Source organism: Hemiscyllium ocellatum, chromosome 32 (genome assembly GCF_020745735.1).
Source record: "Hemiscyllium ocellatum isolate sHemOce1 chromosome 32, sHemOce1.pat.X.cur, whole genome shotgun sequence".
Taxonomy (NCBI): Eukaryota; Metazoa; Chordata; class Chondrichthyes; order Orectolobiformes; family Hemiscylliidae; genus Hemiscyllium; species Hemiscyllium ocellatum.
This window is the reverse complement of record NC_083432.1, coordinates 50,921,566-50,937,508: the sequence shown is the minus strand read 5'-3', so window position 1 is coordinate 50,937,508 and position 15,943 is coordinate 50,921,566. Positions and strand designations below refer to the sequence as shown.

The window sequence follows — 15,943 nt, the reverse complement described above, 5'->3', positions numbered from 1 at the left end:
AAAACACAAACATTTCAACCATGATTTAACTGAATGATGGAGTAGGCTCATGGGGCTAAATGGTCTACTTCGCCTCTTATATAGTTATTAATGGATGTAGGTTTGCTCACTGAGCTAGGAGGTTCATTTCCAGACGTTTTGTCACCCTACTAGGTAACATCTTCAGTGGGCCTCAGGCGAAGCAGTGTACATGATTCCTGCTTTCTGTTTATATGATTGGGTTTCTTTGGATCGATGATGTTATTTCCTGTGGTGAAGTAATTTCCTGTTCTTTTTCTCAGGGGGTGGTAGATGGGGTCTAACACGATGTGTTTGTTGATAGAGTTCCGACTGGAATGCCATGCTTCTAGGAATTCTCATGTATGTCTCTGTTTGGCCTGTCCTAAGATGGATGTGTTGTCCTTCTTTATCTGTATGTAAGGATACTAGTGAGAGAGGGTCATGTCGTTTTGTGGCTAGTTGGTGTTCATGTATCCTGGTGGCTAGTTTTCTGCTTGTTTGTCCAATGTAGTGTTGTTATAGTTCTTGCACAGTATTTTATAAATGACATTAGTTTTGTTGTCTGTATAGGGTCTTTCAAGTTCATTAGCTGCTGTTTTAGTGTGTTGGTGGGTTTGTGGGCTACCATGATGCCAAGAGGTCTGAGTAGTCTGGTAGTCAGATGTAAGGAAGAGTGGCTAGGATTTCTGGAGGCGTTTTGTCTGTTTGTTTGGGTTTGTTGCTGAGAAATTGGCGGACTGTGTTCATTCAGTACCCATTCTTTTTGAATACACTGTATAGGTGATTTTCCTCTGCTCTGCGTTGTTCCTGTGTGCTGCAGTGTGTGTTGGCTTGTTGAACTAATGTTCTGATGCAGCTTCGTTTGTGGATGTTGGGATGATTGCTTCTATACTTCAATATTTGGTCTATATGTGTTGTTTTCCTGTAAACACTGGTTTGAAGTTGCCCATTGGCTGTTCGCTCTACTGTGACATCTAGGAATGGCAGTTTGTTGTTGTTTTCCTGAATTTTATGCCAATAAGGGTATTATTGATGGTCTTGAGTGTTTCCTCTAATTTATTTTGTTTAGTGATGACAAAGGTGTCATCCACGTAGCGGACCCAAAGCTTGGGTTAGATGGTTAGCAGAGCTGTTTGTTCGAGTCTGTATATTACTGCCTCTGCTAAGAACCCTGATATCGGAGATCCCATAGGTGTCCCGTTGATTTGTCTGTAGGTTTTGTTGTTGAAGGTGAAGTGTGACGATACTGTCCTTGCTGAAGAAGTTAGTGGTGTTTGGTGTATGTGTCTTTGGATCTTCTAATAGTATGGTCAGTGTTTCATTGGCCAGGTTAATGTTGATTGATATAAACAGGGCTGTTACATCAAAGAAACTCTTGGGATTCCTGAAGACCATCAAAGTCACTAAGATAGAAGCTATTGGACCTATGCCTTACCCCACACTTCACCACTAACTTCAGCAAGGCCAGTATCGTCAAGCAAGTGGACCAGTGCCTTACCACACACTTCAAGCCAAACCAAGACATGCACGAGAATTCCTAGAAGCATGGCATTCCAATCAGAACACTATCAACAAGCACATCAAGTTAGACCCCATCTACCATCCCTGAGAGAAAGAAAAGGAAAAGACTTCACCACAGGAAATAACATCACCAAACCAAAGAAACCCAATCATATAAATAGAAAGCAGAAACCGTGTACACTGCTTCGCCTGAGGCCCACTGAAGATGTTACCTAGTAGGGTGACAAAATGTCTGGAAATGAACCTCACAGCTCAGTGAGCAAACCTACGTCCAGAACCTCAACCTGAGCTACAAATCTTCTCAAAACTCGCTATATTTATTAATGACCCCCTGCCTATGTGCTCCCAGATTAATGATTCCATACCCCTTGGATTAAACCTCTTTCTGCAATGACCTTTTCAACCAAAGCCTAATGCCACCCAGGGTCAGGAAGTACTGAGATGGAGAGGTGTCTGTGTTCACTGGGTTATTTGGGCAAAGACAAGGACTCTGCGTTGGTGCTTGTTTAGGATTATATTAATTCTGCTGAAGTGTCTCAGAATTCTGAGGTTTAGAAAATTTTAAAAAAACATCAGATGTCTGTCCCAAGTGCCTTTCTCCCACATTTATTGCATTGTAGTCTATGTTCATTGCTTCTTGATGAGATTTATTTGGTGAGTTTCGGGAAGAGAAACATAATTCTTCCTATCCATCAATGTAAGTGATATCTTACATTTCAGTCCAACATGAGCCAAAAGTGCTGGCAGTTACAGCAGCCACTCCCAGAACAATCTGACCTCAATCTGTGTTTCTCCACCTTCCAAAACAGGCATTTACCTTCCACACTGATCACTTTTTGCATACAGTGCACTGACTGTGCGCCTATTGGTGTCTTTGCACAGCCCTGGATCAAATAATAATGGTGTGCCGAATGTGAACTGGCATACCCAGTCTCCCTGTCTGAACTCAGCTGATTCCTAGAAATTTGTGATATGGTCTATTGACTTAATACAAAATAACAGCAAACATAGCTGTTGGCGTGAGAAGTTTAAACTCTATTTGGTGTTTCACTTTATTTGGGTGCTTGAATTTTGTGGAGGTTGCAATTTGAGAATATGGGAGCTGATGTAACAGGAAGAGTCTGGTTTCTGTATTTGCGTATGTTTAGGTTTTAATGGGATGTTCTGATTTCTCTTCCTCCGAACTTATAGTAGACCAAGTTGAAGGTGCCTGAGGATTGAACCCTTCAGGCTGCACACCATACTCTCAATACAAATGCTGTATTATGACAAGTTATTGGAAATTCTGAAAAGCTTAGACCTGACCTACCTATGGTTTGAGGTGATGAACCTCACTGATGGACACAATTAAAATGTCAGTTCAAAGTTTGTGAGAAGATTTGTAGCTTGGGTGCTCGTTGTTGTGGTTCTGTTCGCCGAGCTGGGAGTTTTTCTTGCAAACGTTTCGTCCCCTTTCTAGGTGACATCTTCAGTGCTTGGGAGCCTCCTGTGAAGCGCTTCTGTGCTGATTCCTCTGGCATTTATACTGGTTTGAATCTGCCGCTTCCGGTTGTCAGTTGCTGTCCGCTGCAGTGGCCGGTATATAGGGTCTAGGTCGATGTGTCTGTTGATAGAATTCTTGGATGAATGCCATGCTTCTAGGAATTCCCTGGCTGTTCTCTGTTTGGCCTGCCCTATAATAGTGGTGTTGTCCCAATCGAATTCATGTTGTTTGTCATCTGAGTGTATGGCTACTAGGGATAGCTGGTCATGTCGTTTCGTGGCTAGTTGATGTACGTGGATGCGGGTTGTTAGCTGTTTTCCTGTTTGTCCTATGTAGTGTTTTGTGCAGTCCTTGCATGGGATTTTGTACACTACATTGGTTTTGCTCATGCTGGGTATCGGGTCCTTTGTCCTGGTGAGTTGTTGTCTGAGGGTGGCTGAGACAGACAACAACTCACCAGGACAAAGGACCCGATACCCAGCATGAGCAAAACCAATGTAGTGTACAAAATCCCACGCAAGGACTGCACAAAACACTACATAGGACAAACAGGAAAACAGCTAACAACCCGCATCCACAAACATCAACTAGCCACGAAACGACATGACCAGCTATCCCTAGTAGCCATACACTCAGATGACAAACAACATGAATTCGACTGGGACAACACCACTATTATAGGGCAGGCCAAACAGAGAACAGCCAGGGAATTCCTAGAGGCATGGCACTCATCCACAAACTCCATTAACAGACACATCGACCTAGACCCTATATACCGGCCACTGCAGCGGACAGCAACTGACAACCGGAAGCGGCAGATTCAAACCAGTATAAATGCCGAAGGAATCAGTACAGAAGCGCTTCACAGGAGGCTCCCAAGCACTGAAGATGTCACCTAGAAAGGGGACGAAACGTTTGCAAGAAAAACTCCCAGCTCGGCGAACAGAACCACAACAATGTCAGTTCTTTAACTTAAGGACTACTCAGGGTGCTGTTAGATCTTCAAGTGACTGAAGAGACTGTTCACCTGCAGACCTTTGGGCATATGGATCTGGATATCCCACAAAACAATGGAACCTGGAGTGCAGGAATTGTTTGCTTTTATGCCATTGCTGTGCCTCAGCAATTAAGGCCTTATGAGTCAAAAAGTGATGTAGCTTGATGGTCATGTTGGTGACATTTTAAATGACTGATGACAATCTCCTCCCATTTGTTAATATCAATGTTACCATGCTCAAGGAAAGCTTCAAAAAGTTTCTTAACACGATTTCTTTGTCCTCCCTAGCATGTTCACCATTTGAAAGTGGAGAAATTCAATCTGGCAGGTACAGTTTTAAAACATCTGGACCCAGAGTCCAGCCTGTCAAAATTGATTTGTTGCTGTTTTACCTGAATATTTGTGGACTCGAATTCAAGAAGGACATGAGCATTCGTTTGGTCCTCTTGTTGAATCCCAAGTTACAACTGGTGGAGTTTCTCTGGTTATGGTTCCTAGTCGAAGCTTACATGTAACCTCATTGGATTCCTTGGGGAACCATTATTCTCCATATGACCTCGACAGTCTGGAGGTCAGACAACAATGACGTGTTGAACCACAGTACATAGGACCACCTTGCCAGTATAGCTAATGTCCGATTTTACACTCGGTGAGATGCACCATCTTCTTGGACTTGCTCAGCCAATTTTGTTGCCTGTGTTGTCTTGCATCTCCACCCAACTCTTACTGCAATTATTGAATATATCACAAGCAGAGGTGTCTTGGTTCCAGAGCTCAGGGAATCATTAGAGTGTACTGGCCTCGATACCGTGTTACGTTGATCCACTGAAGTAGTAAAATGGGAGAGCCAAGGAGATTGTGATAATTAGCTGACTTCATCAGCAAAGTTGCTACTTATATTCTTGGGAAGATAAACAACAGAAAGCAAATCTAAACAATAGCAGTGTACCTGCTGATTTATGCTGAGATTCTGGATTTATTGAAGTCTGGGGCTTTACAGAGCCACCCATAGACAGTCTGTCCCTGTCTCGGTTATTCAGTTTGGCAATTGATTGGGAATGAATAATTTATGGAATTGAGAGAGTCCCAAATGCAACAGAATTGTGGGCGACTGTGGAATGAATGTTGTCCTTAATGGAAAGGAGGCAGGAATTTCAAAATAGGGAAATTTACTGTAACCATTTAGGACATTGGTGAGACACCACTTGAAGTGTTATGTAGAGAATTGGTCTCCCCTTTATTTGAAAAGAACATGACTTTAGTAGAATGAGAGGCAACCTTATGCAAATATATAAGATTGTTTGGAGACTTGACAGAGTAGATGCAGAGAGGTCTTTTTCTTGTGGGCTGGGACCAGAGGACATAGTCTTGACCATTTAAGACAAATATGAGGAGGAGTTTCGTATAAGATTGGTGAATCTGTGGAATTTGTTACCCTAGAGGGCTGTTGAGGATGGGTCATTCAGGAAGTTCAAGATTGAGATAGACCAATTTTGATCAGTAATGGGATAAAGGGTTATGGGGAAAAGGCAGAAAGATGAAGTTGAGGATCATCTGATTAACCATGATCTCATTGAATAGTGGAGCAAATTTGATGGGCTTAATGACCTGCTTCTGCTCTTGAGCTATGGATTTATCATCTCTGAAGCTGTGCAGAGACAGTTTACTTCACTTATTCTGGGATAAAGCACTTGTGAAGAAAGGTTGAACAAGTTGGAATTATCGATTGGAATTTAGAAGAAGAATTAGGTGATTTCTCCAGTTTGTGGGGAAGACTAAATCTTGAGGGATGTGGTTTAAAAGAAAGAGGTTGTCTTTTAAGACAATGAAATTTTTTTCTGTTAGTGGATTATATGGACGTCTCTTCATCAGAAGCGGAGGCTTCAAATTTATTCAAGCACAAGTTGTATAAAGTTTTGATTGCATATGGGAGTGGAAAGTTATGGGGTGTAGTGAGGAGTTGAGACTGCAATTTCCCAAAATTGGAAGAGCTGTCTCAGACTAGTCAAGCCACAGCCTAACAAATAAACTCACAGAATCTGCCTTGCAATATTCCAGATGTGACCATCACAATCCCTGAATATGGTCTGTTCCACCACCAGGACAGATGCAGCAGAAATGGTGTACAATTGGGAGAGAGTTGCCCCTGGTAGTCCTCAACATTGACTCAAAACCCCATAAAGTCTCATGGTTTTAGGTTAAATGTGGATGAGGAAGCCTGATTACCAAGTATTGTCCTCCCTCAACTGGTGAATCAGCCCTCCTCCATGTTTGACAAAACTTAGAGGAAGTGCTGAGGGTGGCAAGGTGCAAAATGTACTCTGGATGGGGGATTTCCATGTCCGCCACCAAGAGTGGCTTGGCAGCAGCACTACTAATCGAGTTGGTCTGCAGCAGGTGGTGAGTGAACCAACAAGATGTAAAAACGTACTTGAACTCATCCTTACCGATCTGTCTACCATAGATGTGGCTGTCTGTGACCGTATTGGTAAGAATAACCACCACGTAGTCCTTGTGGAGACAAAGTCCCACCTCCACATTGAGAATACGTGACTCCATGATATTGTGTGACACTATCACCGTGCAAACCGGGCAGATTTTGAACAGATCTAACAATTCAAGACTGGACATCCATGAGGCGCTGTGGGCCATCAACAGTCTCATACCTCATAGAAGTATACAGCACACTTTCGTCTACCTAATCCATGCCAACCAGATATCCAAAGTTAATCTAGATCTCTTTATCCAGCAACGCTCGCCAGGACCTTACCATTAAGTGGTAAGACTGAAGACCTGTGACCAGTGGTGTGCCACAAGGATCGGTGCTGGTTCCCCTAATTTTAGTCATTTATATAAATGATTTGGATGTGAATACAGAGAGCATGGTTATTAAATCTGTAGATGACACTAAAATTGATGATGTAGACTGTAAAGAAGGTTATCTCAGAATATGACGGGACTTTGATCGGATGGGCTGATGACCGAGGAGTGGCAGATAGAGTCTAAATTAGAGAAATGTGAGGTGCTGCAATTTGGTAGGATCCTGAGGTGTGTTGCCAAACAAAGAGACCTTGGGGGCACATGTTCAAAGTTTCTTCAAGGTCAAGTCACAGGTAGACAGGAGGGTAGCGAAGAAGGGGTTTGGTATACTTGCCTTTATTGGTCATTGCATTGAATGTAGGAATTGAGATGTCATGTTATGGCTGTCCAGGATATTCGTTAGCTGAAAATGTGTTGCTGGAAAAGCGCAGCAGGTCAAGCAGCATCCAAGGAGCAGGAGAGTCAATGTTTCGGGCATGAGCCCTTCTTCAGGAAGGGCTTCAAAGAAGGGCTCATGCCCGAAACGTCAACTCTCCTGCTCCTTGGATGCTGCCTGACCTGCTGCGCTTTTCCAGCAACACATTTCCAGCTCTGATCTCCAGCATCTGCAGTCCTCACTTTCTCCTACAGGATATTTGTTAGCCCACTTTTGAAATACTGCTGTCAATTCTGGTCTCCCTGCTATAGGAAAGTTGTTAAATTTGAAAGGGTTCAGAAAGGATTTACAAGGATGTTACTGGATTGGTGGGTTTGAGCTGTAGAGAGGGGCTGAATAGGCTGGCACTATTTTCCGTGCTGTGTCAGAGGCTGAGGAGAGACTTTATAGAAGTTTATAAAATCATGAGGTTTATGGATAAGGTGAATAGCTATGGTCTTTTTCCCAAGTTAGGGGAGTCCAAGACTTAGAGGCCTTTGGTTTGAGGTGTGAGGGGGAAGATTTAAAAGGGACCAAAGGGGCAACGTTTTCACATGGAGGCTGGTATGTATATGGAATGCCCTGCTGGAGGAAGTCATGGAAGATGGTATAATTACAGCATTTAAAAGAATCCTGGATGGATATATGAATAAGAATGGTTTAGAGGAATATGCTCCAAATGCTGGCAAATGGGATTAGGTTAATTTAGGATATCTGATCGGTATGGGCAAGTTGGATCAAATGGTCCGTTTCTGTGCTGTATGACTCTTTTGACTTTGTTACAGTTTAAAACAAATATGTGATTGGCTGTTTGACGGGCAGAAAGTTTTTTCAATTTAATGCACTGGTTGATTGGTGACCTATTTTCTGGGCTAAAAATTTCAACACCAGGTTATAGTCCAACAGGTTTAATTGGAAGCACACTAGCTTTCAGAGTGACGCTCCTTCATCAGGAGGAGCGTTGCTCCGAAAGCTGGTGTGCTTCCAATTAAACCTGTTGGACTATAACCTGGTGTTGTGATTTTTAACTTTGTAACCCCAGTCCAACACCAGCATCTCCAAATCATGATTTTCTGGGCAGTATTGGAATTGCGGAGCAGATATTGGGTCTGATATTTTTGTGGCATTGGTAGCTTGGGAAACATTTTTGGACAGGCAAGGTTAATTTGAGGAAGCAGGCTTCAGAGTTGTTTTCTGGGAGCAAGGATGGTTGGGTGTTCTTGAGTAAGTGAGAGGATATTTTTGGGGAGTCAGTGAGATGTGTTACCGGGTGAAATCATAGCTGCCATGCTCCATCCCTGTAAATTACCATGGAGGCGGATGCCGTCACCATGGTAATCCAGGCCCACAGTTTAGTGGGGGTGTTATCAAACAATGACTTACCTGTTTTCAAGCCAATTTTAGAAAGCTGTAGAGCTAATAGTGAGAGTGAGCCACCTCACCCGACAGACCTTGGCAGGAATCTCTCTTTTTTAACACATTCCTAACGTATTTGTCATGCCTTGTGTGACCTGAGCTGAGAGTCAGGGCACAGATGCAGGCAGCTCAGATGAATGGATTGTGATGAGGACCCAGCCTGACTCCACACCACTCAGGCTGCTGAAGTAGGTTGTGAACGCACTGAATTCCAACTGCGCAGTAACCTCTCTTCATATTTGTTGCCCCCCCCCCCTCCCCCACCCAGCTCTTGTACTTAATTTAAATCCTTTCTCATCTGGTGGCCTTGGGGTCAGTCCTATACCAGCTGAGGTACTTCTGGTCTGAATCAGATGTGTAACGCACTTGAACAAATGTGAACGAAGTCTGTTCGACATGAATCAATGGTGTCTGATGTATCATTATGTGAACAGGACAGTGGTTCTAACATTTTTGAATCCTGCATTTCAAGTGTTTGAACCAGGGTGGGGAATGTGTCTGGCACTTGTTGGATTTGAACTGATGGTCACAATTAAGTTCAGATGTTACAAACTCTCCCAACTCAAAGAAAGGAAGCTGTTTCCAGGGGAAGAGGTGGATTCCCTCGGTGCTGAATTAACCTCCACCCTCCCCAAACCTGTACATTTAGGGCTAACAGGACTTAATTAACCCCAAGCTAGTGTTGTCAGAGTACTGATGTTGGGAACTGGAGGTCTCGTCTCAACATCTTAACATTACTTGTATTAAACTCCCAGATTGCAAGTATCAGATAAATATCAAATGAGTGATTCTCTATCCAGATTCTTCTGCAAGTTGAACAAACACTGACTCTGCCCAGTTGCACAGTGAATATCCTTACTCTGATCTGTCAAAATATGTGATTTATTTGGGGCGCTATGTGTCGGTCAGCAGAAGCTGAATTAGACGTGCAGGAAGTGATCAGAGAGGCAGTTGGGTTCTGTTTAAAGCACTACTGAGTTTAGTGTGTAATATAATCAGACCGGCTTTGTGAGAACAGCAATGGAATGGGGATTCCAATTGGCTGTTAATGGCAGCACAGCATTCACTAACATTTTGGGCAGTGTATTATTATCCTGGGTCAGGGGAGAGGCAATGCCCTTACACTGGCTTGTCGGTTCTTGCAAGTGCAGGAAAGGTTTTTATAATCCTTTTCACAGGATTAAAAGATTGTTAATTGAGTATAAATATCCCATAATTAGGCCATATCTCACAGGAACAGAAGTAGGCCATTCAGCACATTTCAGTTCCTGGAGTTCCCTTTCCTCCTATTCCTTCACCCTGTCATTGCTGCTCCTTCATTTTTGACACATCCTTACTGTTGCCTTATTTGTTGTGTCTGCTGTCAGCTCTCACTCTCCCCCGTGTGATGGAGAGTGTCACTGACCTTGAGGGTTGAAGTGTGGAGCTCCTTTTTGGCTCCGGACACCTGATGCACCGGAATTAATTGGTCCTTTCAACAGATGCTTTAAGTATAGAATGTGTCTATTAGGTGTCAGTGACAGGCTGGCGGAAGGAGTCTCATTGAGCTTTCCTTCTGTCTGTATCCATATCCAGGAAGGAATAACCTAGTTGGTCCACTAATGGCTTGGGTATGGAAGGTTACCTCCTGTCCTGGACTGACCTGAGATGATACTTACTGCAGATATAGCAGTGGGATCTAGAGAGCAGGAAGCCAGTTTTGCTGCCTCAGACGATACTTTCAGTATCTCTGCAGCTTCTGTGATGTTTGCTCAAACAGTTACTTACTGGGCTGGTGTTGTCCCTCTGGCGCTACTGTGCAGAAACCTCACCTTAGGTCAGCTCTCCATCTCCCAGGGTAAGTGAGAAGCACTGCTGCCAAATTCAAGTTAAAATCTCGCCTTTTTTTTGAGAAAAACAACCTATGACTGTGTATAATGATAGCTACAAGTTCAGTAATCTGAGGGTCAAAACATCAGTGTATAGGGAAGGGCATATCAGTGGGTAGACCTGTGTTACAATGAGAGGTATACAAGTGTCTTAGTGAAAGCTGTGCAGTAGATTTGACACTAATCTAATTCATGCCTGTATTCTCTCCCTATTGTCTTCAGTTTGTCCTGGGACAGACATGAAATTGGAGTTATCGTTCAGTTTAGAGAACCATTACTACACACTGCGCAAACAATATGAGAACTGCCGTGAGGTCCAGGGCAACCTAGAGATCACGTACCTTACAGGGAACCTCAACCTATCCTTTCTACAGGTAACTTAGAAATAAGAGTATATGCAAGTTTCTTTGTTTGGGGGAAAAAGTAAATCAGTTTATAGTTACTGGGTCCAGTCCAAGTCTGGATTCCCACTGTCTTGGATTTTCCAATGTGCTAATTCCATACCTTTACTCTGACACTTCTGTCTTTATTAGCAATTCTTCACTGCAGTCACTAGATTTAGCATGAGCTGGTTTATTTCCCTTTCCTGTAGATCAAGGGCACTTGACAACATATCGTGTTGACTAACCGAGGACAGCTCAGCAAAGTATTAGGGTGGGCCGTGGCTCATTTCAATGTGGCTCCATTCCTGCTCTTTGAAGCTTGCTCCTATTTGGGATGTAGCACACCTCCTCCCCAGAATTTCTTCTCATTCAGGACAGGGCTTTACACTTTGGGACTCAGGCTCCTTCCAAGTGTGGGGTTTCCTTTTTTTATTCATGGTCTACTAAAGTGACCAAGACAGTGAATCAATCATGCTTTTGGTGGAATTGCTGGGTTTCTGATCAAGGATAAAGATAAGCAGGAAGCACTGAATTGTACTCCGGAGTCGAGGCAGCGATCCGTGTAGAATCCTGGCTTTTCTGCTGTCTTGATATGCAACTCCTAAACACTCTAATGGTGATGGGGTCTGTCTATTGATGAACTCTCTGCTTGTTACAAGTTCCAGCTATTTAATTTTTTGCTTTTTTGTTTTGTGCAGAATATTCAAGAAGTCCAAGGTTATGTTTTAATAGCGCACAATGCAGTCGACTACATTCCTCTAGAAAATCTACGCATCATACGAGGAAGCCAGTTGTATGAGGGTCAGTTTGCACTGGCTGTCCTGTCTAATTTTAACTCGACTGGTGCCGGTCTCAGAGAGCTTCGTATGAAAAGTCTGACAGGTCAGAGTCTTTGTACAATCTGTTGGCTTCAGTTCTTCACTCTCTTGGTTCTGTAAACTAATCCCTCCTGCCCCAGTTCTGACAACGACCCAGATTTGGGATCCATAATAGAAGAGTTGATTTATAGCAATCAGCAATCCCCAAATAACTCAAGAACAGATTTCAGAAGCTTTCTTGTCTGTGCCAGTAATGATCAGAAAATGGGCTGAACTATCCCAGGAATTTATGGAATGCATAATAGTCTTCTCTTCAAAGTTCTTTTAAACTTTCCCTTATGGTACTTGCTGACTATCAGTCTCGTGCTAACATTTAGCCTTAAAAGGAGTTTACCACCAACTTTGGGCTGCATTCACAAGCGACTTGACTCTGAGAAGACATCATACTGACGAGCCATGAGCCAACAACAGCTTCATACCATTCCCAGGCTAAGCCTCAATCAGGGGGACTTGGGCCCAGTTCAGTCAACCCTACCGACCTTGACCTTGATTGAACCATGGGAGTGTGTGGCTGCCCTTTGACTGGAGGGCATGCCAGGAACAATATCTAGAAGTAACTTGTGTCAACTGATGAAACTACCAAACAGTGTGACTTGCATGCCAAGCAACAAGTGATAGATTAGAGCTAAACAATCCCACAACTAATGGATTAGATCAAAGGTTGGAAGTTCTGCCACATCCAGTTGTGAATGGTGGTAAACAGTTCAGCACTTCACTGGAGGAGGAGGCGGCTCCATTAATAACCCCATTTTCAAGGATGGGCGAACCCAGCACCCAGATAAGACTGATGCATTTGCAGCAATTCAACATTCCTTCAGTGTCCCTGGGTGAGAATCCTGGAAATCCTTAAGACGTTTTGGACCTACCTACAGCACACAGACTGTAGCAATTCAAGAAGTCAGCTCACCAACACCTTTTCAAAGGCAACTAGGGACCTGTAATAAATGCTGGCCTGGCCAGCAATCCCCATGTCCCATAAGTGAATTTTGAAAAACAAAAACTCTTCTGCATTTTGGAAGAAATGCTGGGTGGAACTTTGAGTTATAGTTTTAATCTCAGTTGGGGATTTCCATTCTGACAACCTGGCGAGGGTTCTTTTCATATGAGTTAGATGTTTCACTTGTGAATAACAAAGCCAGAATAAAAAATGGTGACAAATTCAACAAGGTCTGCTGGCAGCAGTAGATCAACAAACTGAAAGGAGGAGGAAAGGAGGCAAAGAAACTGTGATTAGATCCTGACAAAGTTTAGGAGACCAAGATTGCCGAGGTTACCATAGTATTGAGATACTGAGTAAGTGGTTCAAATAAGACAGAGTGCAGTGAATCTTTTATAAATTCCACTGTCTTGAGTGTGTCATGAAGCCAACCTTGATGAGGTTGCAGAACCAACTCATTGCATTGGTTCACAATTCAAATGGAGGTTCCCTTTGAGCCTGACTCTGACTGGGACCATGAGGCTGGTTCATGGCACCTTTGATCTCAGAATTGAGAGGAGGGTGCAGGGATGTGTGGGTCTGGGAACTGAAGTTTGGAAGAGTGCTGGCCATGGATTTGTAAACTGAATTAGCCTTCTAGTGCTTAAGTCTTAACATATTCCCATTTTCTGAAATGGGTGGACAAAACCCTCTGTTATATATTGCTTGTTATCATCTCCTCAAAGACACATTGGAACGGGTATAAAATGCTGAAAATATTCTCACCTGAAGTATGTAGGAAAGACAGTCTGCGCAACTAACAATTTTGCTGAACTTAGTGACTTACCTTTTGGTGAAGTGCAAAACATATGGGGAGTTAGGGTAATCCTATGGAACAATTGATAATGTAAATGTGTGTTTGACAGAAATCCTGGTGGGGAATATTCGGATCAGTGATAATCCCTGGCTCTGTTACCAAGAGACCATCCAATGGGATGATATTCAGGACAAGAACAACATGTATCCTTTTGTAGGATCAGTGGACTTTAACCGGACAGTAGAATGTGAGTATATCTGGTGAAATGGAGAGAATTCACATCTCTCTAATGAATGCATTTGATGTTGGAGCTGTTACTTAGGGCTATGAGTACTATGATCACTGTCTCATTGTTATTTAATGCTCTCTCTGTCTATCTTTCTCCCTCAGGTGTTAACTGTAGTCACTGTGAGTCAGGATCATGCTGGGGCTCAGGTCCTGAATATTGCCAGATATGTGAGTGACTGTCCAGTGGATTGTTTCTATACTTATCACATTACAATTCTGGTTTCTTTAGCACTTTGTGTTCCAGTAATTCTTGATCTCTTCCAACTTCAAATTGACTGTGTGAATGGCCTATTGTTGACCTCCTTCTAGAGATTATTGATGTGAAATTCTAGGGTGGAGAAACACATTTCTCCCAGGATTGGGTTTGCTAATGTTGCTGGGGTTGATGTGGAAGGGAGAACTGGTGAGATACCCATTTATGGTTATGCATTTGGCCCTGTTATGCATTTCTGCCTAACTCTGCGCAATGTTTGTCGAGTTCGTTTTGAATTTGATTCATTAACATGGTTGGTGCCTTGCAGACTTAACATTTCTGTGTTTCAGTGACTCGGAAGGTTTGTGCTCCTGAGTGTCTGTCTCGATGTAAAGGACGAGACCCGACTGATTGCTGCCACAGCCAGTGTGCCGCAGGCTGCACTGGACCGAAAGATACCGACTGCCTGGTAAGTGCACACCCAGAGATCATATTTATTAACAGTAGATAAAATTAAGCAAAAGTTTGGATTCTTCCAGGGCACTGTAAGAAACAGTATTCTGTATCATTTAATAGGATCTTGGCTGATTTGGCATTCCTCACATCCTCTTTCTCACCCTTTCCCCTAACTTTGATTCCTGTACTGATCAAGAGTCTATCTATTTCACTCTGAAATATACATACTCTGCCCCCATAGCTCTCTGTGACCAGGAGTTTCAAAGAGACACAACCCTCTAAGAGAAGAAATTCTTCTTCATTTCCGTCTTAAATTTGCATCCCTTTATCATGACGCTATTCCTTCTGGTCCTAGACTCTCCCATGAGGGGGAAACATCCTCTCAGCATTTACCCTGTCGAGTCTCTTTAAGCATCTCATATGTCTCAATGAGAGATATGGTGTTTTCATAGCATCACTTTCTTCCATGGAGGAGCTGTGTAAGCATCCACAGACTGATTAACAGTTTGATAGCTGACAATATGAGCTTCCATTTCCTGTCCACAACCATCTTTATCCCAGAAAAAAAGGGGATTTCGTCCTTTTAATAGTGTTTTGTATGCTCACAAATAATTGTGGTGAAGAGGAGGTGGGTAGTGTTGGATGGGTGGGTGGGGGTCGCCCGCAGAGAGGACCCAAGTGATATTCTTGTGAACATCAGAGGTGGAGCTCTTGTCTTCCAGAAGACTCCGTCTTGGTCTCTGCTGTACCATAGGCTTTACCTCAGAAGGGGGAGTTGTGTGCAGTAAGTTAATAACATAACTTTCTGCATAATTCCTGTCTCTTTAACCCTATGACCCTGTCCTGGGTCCTTTGCACAGCACCAGCTCCAGGTCTTGGGTTAGAGTGTTTCTGGTATGCAGCTAATCTGATTCTGTTCATCTCTTCCAGGCCTGTCACTATTTCAGCAATGGTGGAACATGTCGGGGGGATTGTCCACCTCTCTACATCTACGCATCTCATAAATACCATCTGGAACGCAATCCTGATGGGAAATACATCTTTGGAGCCAGCTGTGTCAAAAAGTGCCCACGTAAGTTCCTGTTGCAACTTTCCTACTTTATTAATACTTTAATTTTTAAGTTTTTAATTCCTCCTTTATTCCTCTCAAATTTATCTTTGATCCTATTGTAATATATCTCCTCTTCCCTCTCTTTTCCCTATCTTCCTGGCAACATTTTGCTGTTCATGTTCACTGTCACAGATAATTACTTAGCGACCAATGTGGGCTCGTGCACTCTGAACTGTCCAAACAACACCAGGGAAGTGAACAGAGGAGGTGAACAGAAATGTGAGGGGTGTAGTCCCCCCTGTCCCAAAGGTCAGTGTCACATTTGCTGAGGTGAGCAGTTAACTGTTTCTGTTTGGATGGGATTGGTGAGATAGTCCTCATGATTTACCCATTCCTTTTAGGTGTGGTTGAATCTAAGGACAGTGACTCTGAACTTGTTAG

General features: G+C 43.1%; 1 protein-coding gene across 2 annotated transcripts in view; it reads left to right on the top strand.

Moving 5' to 3' along the window:
* The window catches only part of LOC132830882 (receptor tyrosine-protein kinase erbB-2-like), a 71,589-nt gene that overhangs the window by 16,849 nt on the left and 38,797 nt on the right, over positions 1-15,943 (top strand). For both annotated transcript variants that reach the window (XM_060848800.1, XM_060848799.1), the window contains exons 2-8: positions 10,743-10,894; positions 11,602-11,785; positions 13,624-13,761; positions 13,905-13,970; positions 14,346-14,464; positions 15,382-15,523; positions 15,695-15,811. In XM_060848800.1, the coding sequence (XP_060704783.1) occupies positions 10,743-10,894; positions 11,602-11,785; positions 13,624-13,761; positions 13,905-13,970; positions 14,346-14,464; positions 15,382-15,523; positions 15,695-15,811 (918 nt within the window). The remainder of the gene's footprint in view (positions 1-10,742; positions 10,895-11,601; positions 11,786-13,623; positions 13,762-13,904; positions 13,971-14,345; positions 14,465-15,381; positions 15,524-15,694; positions 15,812-15,943) is intronic.